This window comes from Cryptomeria japonica, chromosome 11, assembly GCF_030272615.1.
Source record: "Cryptomeria japonica chromosome 11, Sugi_1.0, whole genome shotgun sequence".
Taxonomy (NCBI): Eukaryota; Viridiplantae; Streptophyta; class Pinopsida; order Cupressales; family Cupressaceae; genus Cryptomeria; species Cryptomeria japonica.
In genome coordinates, this window is record NC_081415.1 from 101,712,324 (window position 1) to 101,720,828 (window position 8,505).

Sequence of the window (8,505 nt, forward strand, 5' to 3'; positions counted from 1 at the left end):
GTTGCCCACCCTTGAATAATAGCCCACTTTTTAAAGTGAAATTTGAGTCATCAGGGATTGGTCTAGCTATTTTTGCACTACTCCAATATGGTTCTTTTTTCTAATGGGCTCGCTTCCGGTTTCCTTTAGTCATCGGGTATCGGGATAAAAATTTCTCATTTCTTCTGATCTCCCGATACTATATGATAAGATTTTCCATACTATTATAAGTTATACCAATGGTTTCATAGGTTATCGGTATAGAAATTTCTACGCTTTGCTGATAAGCTGATACAAGCCGATAGAAAACAACTGCCTACTACCTTGTCAGAACAAGCTATCTCGATGGAATGGCCTTTCCAAGAGTGCGCACCATCTTGAGTATTTTTTTTTAAGTGCTCCAATGAGTTTGTGCTCCATTTCATCGGTATAAGTGATGCCGATAATCCTCCTTTGGGTTGCCAATGCAGTTTCATCGAAACTACTTATGTCAATAAGTAAAATTTTTCAATTTAGCACAAATGAGCCATCCATCCTATAAATTGATGATCCCCACTTTTCCCACAGGGTCTGAAACATTCTAGAAGACAATCCTTGATCACACCATAATGACTCCTCTGTTGACAAATGCTTCACAATGGATTCCTTGTGCAGTTTATACTTAGTGCATGCCCTCAATGTGCCCAAGTGATACCTTGACATTCCTGAAACAACTGATCCTTAGAGAATTTTACTTGTGCTAACAAGGTTCCTGCATGTGCAAACCAGTAATAAATGCTCATATGAATAAAGAAAAAGGCCTCTATGTAGCATAAAACATTTTAAAAAAATCTGTTGTAAAAGTGGCTCTTTCTGGGGATGTATGTTCTCTTTAAGGACATAGCAAGATCCTAGTTATCTCTGGAAAGCAGACCAACATGAAAATTGACAAGAGAAAACAAAAGAAATTTAAACTATTATGATACAAAATACTCCCTGCTCATCAAGAGAAAAGATGCTTAAGATATTGAGCATGAACTGGGAACTCCTGTATTTGACTATTTGTATCTTGCAAGTAATAGGAGTTTTCTCCACCTTTTTCTAAAATGATAAAAGGTCCCAGCTAGAGTGCATCGAACTTGCCATGCTTCCCTTTATCCTGATCTTTGGCATTCCATTTTAACACCCATTCCCCATCTTTAAATGACCCGTCACACACTTTTCTATCATGTAAAGATTTTACCATTTGTTGTCTCTGTAAGTTTCTTTCCTGTGCTTCTCATCTACATTCATCCAGCTCAGCTAAAGCCATCAATTTGTCCCCCATGAAGTTTACTTCTTCCAAACATTTTTCTGTAACAAATTTATAAACTGGAAGCAAATTATTTAAGGGAAATCTTGCTTCCTTGCCATATACAAGCTCATATGGGGAAAATCCTATGGACTTCTTGATTGTCACTCTATCAGTCCATACTGCTAAGACTAATTTTGAGTCCCAAGCCTTTTTATTATCACCCAATATCCTTCTGATAATCTTCAGCAAGTTCTTGTTTCTTGATTCTACTTGTCCATTTCCTTGGGGATGGTAAGGTGATGAGTAAGATAAAGTGATACCATAATTTTCACAGAAATTAGAGAATTCCTTGGATCTGAAACACATCCCATTGTCTACTACAATCTTCTGAAGTACTCCAAATATGGTTAGAATATTTTCTAAGAGAAACTTTGTCACCACTTTGCTTGTAGCCTGTCTCGTAGGGATAGCCTCAACCCATTTAGTAAAGTAGTCAGTAGCAACCAAAATCCATTTAGGCCCACCACTATATTTGTTTTCTATCTCTCCTATGAAGTCAATACCCCACATCTAGAATGGTTCTTCTATATGCATGGGCCTAAGAGGAATGGCTCCATTATATTTGAGTTTCCCTGAAATTTTTGACAAGTCTCACATTTTTTGACATAAGTATGACAATCCTTGAAAACTTGAGGCTAGTAATAACCAGCATTAAGAATTTTGTGAGCAGTGGTTTTAGCTGAGAAGTGACCTCCACATACATCTTCATGTAAATCTTTTAAAACAACAGATGCTTGACACTCATCTAGACACAATAGAAGAATACCATCTCTATTTTTCCAGTATAGATCCCCAATACATACCTAGATGTTTGAAGCTTTAAAGTTCTTCTTTGACTATCATTTAAACTATCCAACATTTCATGTATTTCAAGAAGTGAACAATATTTGTATACCAAGAGCAACTTTCAATGCTAATTTGTACATCTTTTAGCTCTACCTGGTTTACTTGTGCTTCTTCAAGATTGGATTCTGCCATCAACTTCGCTAAAACTTGACCTCTTACCAATTTTGTGATTTGTAAATCAACATTGAACTCTTAGATCTGGTTTATCCATCTACATCTTCTCCTAGTAGTCTCTGTTTGCCTAAAAATGTCTTTAACCGCAACATTCTGTACATAGGCAATAATGGTGGCACCAACTAAGTAAGGTCTAAAGGATTTCACAGCTTTCACAAGAGCATAAACCTTTTTTTCATTCAAATCATAATTCAATTATGATGCTTGTAATGTTTTACTAAAAAATGCCATTGGTTGTTCATGACCCTCATCATTCTTTTGTAACATGACAGCAACAATATTATGGAATGAGGCAAATGAAAATACTTGAAAAGGTTTTGAGAAGTCAGGTGATTTTAAAATAGGGCTTCCTTGATGGCTCTTTTGATATTTATAAAAACTTCAAGAGCTTCATTAGTCCACTTTATTTCAGCACCCTTTTTTAACATTTTAGCAATAGGCTTTATGATTTCAGAGAAATTTGAAACAAACCTTCTCACAAAGTTAATTTGACCGAAGAAAGACTGGATCGCTTTAACAGTTTTTGGAATTTGGATTTTATCAATAGCAGCAATCCTTTCTGGATCATTTCTAACTCCATCTTTTGAGACAATATGACCTTATAATTTTCATTCAGTAACCCCGAAGTGACATTTTTTAGGATTCAAAGATATGCCATATTCTAGTGCTCTAATAAAAAAAAATTCCAGATCATTACAATGATTTTCTGCTTTTTTAGAATAAGCAGTCATATCATCCTGATACACTACCAAGATACAATCAATCATGCCCTCAAAAGCCATGTCCATAGCTCTTTGGAATGTAGCTCTTGCATTTGTTAGTCCAAAAGGCATCCTAGCATAAACATAAGTACCCCAAGGTGTAGTGAAAGTAGTTTTGAACTTCTCTGCTTCCCTAACTTTGACTTGATTGTAACCTGAGAAGCCATCCATCATAGATAACAACTCATTCCCTATGACCTTTTGCAACAAATCTTCCATATTAGGCAAGGCATGATTATCTTTCAAAGATGAAACATTTAGATTTCTGGAATCTACATATAGCCTAATATCACCATTTTTCTTTCTTACTGGCACTAAGTTTGATACCTATGTTGAGTGTCTTATAGGCTCAATAATCCTTGCATTTCTCTTTTTCATTAACTCCCCCTTAATATTTGGAGCCAAGGTAGGATTTATAGGTCTTTGCTTTTGTCTGAAAGGTTTTGCATTAGGCTTCAAAGGTACCTCATGTTGGAACAAATCTTCCCTATAAGCTTTAAGGTCATCATATGACCAAGCAAAAACATGCCTATACTTCCTCAACAAATTAATCAATTCAATTATGATTTTTGGTGTGAGCTACTTTCCAAGATATACTTCTCTTAGGTTTCTTTCACTTCCCAAGTTTATCTTTTTGACCTCCTCACATCCTCCTGAATTAGGCCTAAAATTCATTACATATTTATCATCAAACATTCTTTCAAGCTCTATTAGTCCTTTTGGGATTTTATTAGTTTTCAGTTGTAATACTTCTTGCCCAAGTACAGTTGCTTTGTCATCTTTGTCCTCCACAAGTCCATTCCAATCAATCCACTAGTGCTCATATTGATCTTTACAAAATAAAAAATTTAGTACATACCTGTCATCATCAAAAACTTTCCATCTTTTTACATTATTAGGCACTGATGGTCTAGTTTTAATCTCCACTTGGGTAATGTCATCCAAAGGGATGTCATTGTGCTTGATAGCCAAGTTCGCCATGAAGTCTTCCTAAACATTGTTGGATCTCTCAGTCCAATTGATGGACAAAGCATCAAATAAGTCAATGTGATTCCAGACTCTGTTCTTGTAGCTTCTTAATTTTTCATTTTTTGCCGCAAATTTGCCCCTAACTTGTGAAATTACTAATTTTGAATCAACATAAACTATTAGTAACTTGATACCATTCTTATTTTCTAGTGTAAGACCTAACAAGAGGGCCTCATATTCGGCAATATTATTAGTACATTCAAAAGCCAACAAGAAAGAGTATTTTTTTTTCATTAGGTGCAATAAGTACAACTCCCGCTCCATTCCCTTCCTTACTGCAGGCACCATCAAAGTATAATTTCCAAATTAAGTTTTCATTTTGTTTAACTATTTGTGTAACTTTACTAATCTCTAAAGGTTTAGAAATACTTACCTGGAAATTGTCCATATCTGAATGGCAAAAGTAGGTTGCTTCATCAGGATCAACTTCTTCTATGAGATATGGGGATCTTGGCTCTCTATTTATCCTCACTATTGTCCCTTTGACTAGAATAGTAGCACAAGATAGATCAAGATGAACATGGCCACCCACCTGATTTGACCATTGCCTAGATAACAACATTTCGTAGTTTGCAAGAACTTGTACCACTATGATGTCTGTCTTATATGTGGTATCCAAGCAAGCTAGAAATCTAAACTCTACGTATTTGATAATACCCACCACCAATATAGACCTAATATCCATGGCATAACACTTACCATAAGGTGTGTCAACATGCATCCCAAGCTCCATCATGGCATCTTTAGGCATGATGTTCATCGCTGCCCCTAAATCTATCATACAATTCTTGACCATTTTATTGTTAATTAACAATGTCAAATAGAATGGATCAACTTGTGTGAGATTTTTTGTGATAGATGTGCCTAAGTAAATTACTGGAGGATTCTCTTTTAACTTAGCAGCATTTTTATTTAGATCCCCAACGTTTGACATAATCTTCAAGGTCTCATATTATATTTTGGAAATTTCATTACTTCAAGGAAGGGCATAGAAATTTTTACCTAAGACAACACTTAAGACATAAAAGTTGCACAGTTTGAAGAAGGCTTACTAATTTGTTTTTTCTCCACTGGCTTGACAAGCTTTGGCATTTCAATTGGCTTATTCTTTTTCGACTCTCTCCCCATTTTGGCATCAACATCCTTACCCTTGGCTTCATTATTTTTTGTCCCATCAAATTTTGTGACTTTGGATTATATCCCGCTGGCTTGCCTTGCTCATTGTTAATATTCCTATTCCTCAGCTAATAATGGCTTATCACTTGTTCTACAGTTACGATAGCGAAAGCTTTTTTTTCTTCTTCAGTCGGGTTTCTCAAATAAGGCACTATTTCTTCTTGAAACAGTTTTCTCAAAGTAGGGATATCTTCGTCATCGTCAGAAAAAACCTGTTGTATACCATATTGCAAATTTTCTCTTCTTTGATGCACATTAAAATATTCTTCTTCTTCAGATAAATCCTTATTTCTCCCCCAATATGGATCACATGAGAAGGCATTAACAATTAGTTCATAATATTCATTTTTATCTTCTTCTTCTATCAAACCCTGGGCAATCATGCACTGTTTTGCAGCATGAGGCAGATTACATACATCACACCATGGATATTCATCTGCAAAGTTTGTAGTTTTCTTTAGTGGGTTAGGAGTCTCTTTGTTGGTATTTGGTTTTACTGGTTTTTCGTCTTTCCAATTTGTTTTATATGGCATGTCATGCAACCTCGGCCTATTGTAACTTATTTTCTTATTGTTCCTATATAGTGGCCTTTCATTATGACTTTTCTTACCCTTTAAGTCCTTGAGCATGTCCATGATTTGGGTAAGATCATCTTTCCTGGGGACCCTGGAGTTGTACAACTTTGGATCATCTCTCTTAGCAACTTTTCCAACCACCTTCCTATTATTTTTAATAGTAACAACTATTTTGAATGCTTGTTGTAAAGTGTTAGGTCTATGAGACAGAATGTCATAATGAGTTTTGTTGTCAAAAGCACTTAAATAAAATTTGATAAAAAATGAATCAACTGGTCTGACATCTTTGGGTATTCTATTTAATACCTTATTAAATCTTTTATTAAATTCATTCACTGATTCATTTTGATTCTTTTTTATTCTTGTTAGTTCATGGGATGCAAATGAAGGATCATTGTGATCTCCAAATTCTTCCAAGAATAGTGTCACAAATTTCTGATAGCTGCAAATACATCTATCAGGAAGGCTTCTATACCATTCCCCTACATCCTTTGTCAAAGACTAAACCAACAACTTCATGAACACATCTTCATGAGGAATCTCAAATTCTTTGATGATATTCTTTACATTAATAACATGCTTCTCGGCTGAATCAACTCCATTTTCTGAAAATTTTGGGATTGATAATCTCAAATCATTAATGATCTGATTTGGATAACCAACAATGCCAATGAAATTCAATTGTTTGTACCTCTCAATGATTAAGGGTTGTCTACCAACATGAAGGTTTCTTTGATTGTTCATAATCCCATTATTGTTGCCATAGTTTCCATTATTACCATTATTTCCATCCCCATTATTAATGCCATTATTGTTACCATTGTTCCTACCTCCACCATTGCCACTTCCATAATTGCCATTGTTACCTCTATTTTGTCCATTATTCTGGTTGATGCCACACCCATTATTTCCTACATGGTTGGCCCTACTTGTGTTAATCCGGTTCCCATAATTTTCCCCATCTCCATTCCTTTTTCCATCCTCTGGCCTTTCTTCATTTTGATCCCTATGCACATCCCTCCATCTTCTATTTTCACTTACCAATGGGTTGTCATAGGTTACAAAAGGCTGGTCATTTCTTCTCATATGAGGAGGACTATATCTTGGAACTACTTGTCTACTTGTTTCACCTCTTTCTTCTCGTACCTTGTCTGTCTTGGGGATTGACATATTATTTCACTCTATTCCTAATTTCTATAACACCCAATCTGGTTGCCTTTTAAGTGCCCTCGCCATCTTGGCATCATCAACACTCATATCTACCATTTTAAGAATAAGATCATCCCACTGTTTTTCTTCCCGTTCCTCAGCAGTGATGATCTCATCATGGCTATGTCTATTATCCTTTGAACTTATTTTATGAAAAGGATTTTCCTCTCTACTCTCATATTTGCCAACAGATGAAGAATCTTCCTCCCTACTAGGAAATCTCTTATATCCTTCAAATACAATGTTTGATTTTTTTCCTTTGTTCCTTTTCTTGGGACTCAACTAAACAAGATCTTCTTGTCCTTTGTGCAAAGATCTCCTCCCCTGCATAAATCTTAATGACAAATTTATAGGAGTTTCTCTTACTTTCTCAACATACCAATCATTACACATGTATTACATGTAGAGTCGCCACCTCCTAAGAGGAATAATATCTTTTACTAATCTTCCGGGCTCTTTCCTCCAACAAAGTCTGAAATGAAACCCCCCAGAAATTTTAAGTGCTTCTTATCACAACTCTCCAGCAGAGTCATCAATTTGTTGGTGCCCAAAACCACATATTGGAAAACTTAAGGATTTGCCAAGCCCTTAACTGATCCAACTAACCTTGGCCAACGAACAGGGTGTTAGGTCCCAGAGACAATTGAGAGGGGGGGTGAATCAGTTGTCTAATAAATTCAAACCAAAAACAACTTAACCAACTTAATGCTGAATACCGGTAAACCAGTCTTTTATACCGGTTGACAGTCTTATCAATTAATTGCAATACTAGTAAAGATTAATGCATGAAACAAAAAGACAAAGTCATCCACAACACATAACACCAATATTTGTACGTGGAAACCCTATAAGGGAAAAAACCACAGTGGGAAACCATACCCACAATCAGATGATACTACTGCAGATAGTAAGTGTATACAAATGGGGTCTACACATGCAGAAAGGCCAAGCACCTAGAGCTCACTGCTCAAACACAAAATAGGAGTCAAACTGACTACAATTGGATGGTTAAATCCAATAAGGATGTACTACTCAAATTAGCATCTTTCTATGCTGGATTTAGTATCGATGTAGTTCTAATTGTCTTCACAAAAACCTTGCTTCAAATTCAAATGATGTCTGCATGTATATCTCTGCTTAATCTCACATATACCTTCACACAATTCTTCTTCTCATTCCACATTGGATCTTACAAATAAGATCTTACATTTATATCATAACCTAGGACCAATTTTAGTAGGTCGGCTCTAAAGGATATTACAATAAAATCAATTTACAATTAAAACAATATCCGATGTAATAATTGATACAACATCTCAGCTTGATGCATTTACAACAATAATAAAACATCTCCATAGTGTGTCGTGCTGATATGGAAAAGATAATCCTGTCGATGTATAGCCTAGACCAATTTGCCAGTAAC

At 35.6% G+C, this 8,505-nt stretch overlaps 1 protein-coding gene across 1 annotated transcript; it reads right to left on the minus strand.

The window, feature by feature from the left end:
- Positions 1-1,237: 1,237 nt before the first annotated feature.
- LOC131041346 (uncharacterized) lies at positions 1,238-1,822 on the minus strand. Its single transcript, XM_057974387.2, has one exon. The coding sequence runs from the start codon at positions 1,820-1,822 to the stop codon at positions 1,238-1,240; it is 585 nt and encodes a 194-aa protein (XP_057830370.2).
- Positions 1,823-8,505: the final 6,683 nt, after the last annotated feature.

Bases quoted from the DNA above. Each gene is read 5' to 3' on its own strand.
- LOC131041346 (XM_057974387.2), bottom strand. From the start codon at position 1,822: ATGTGGGGTATTGACTTCATAGGAGAGATAGAAAACAAATATAGTGGT.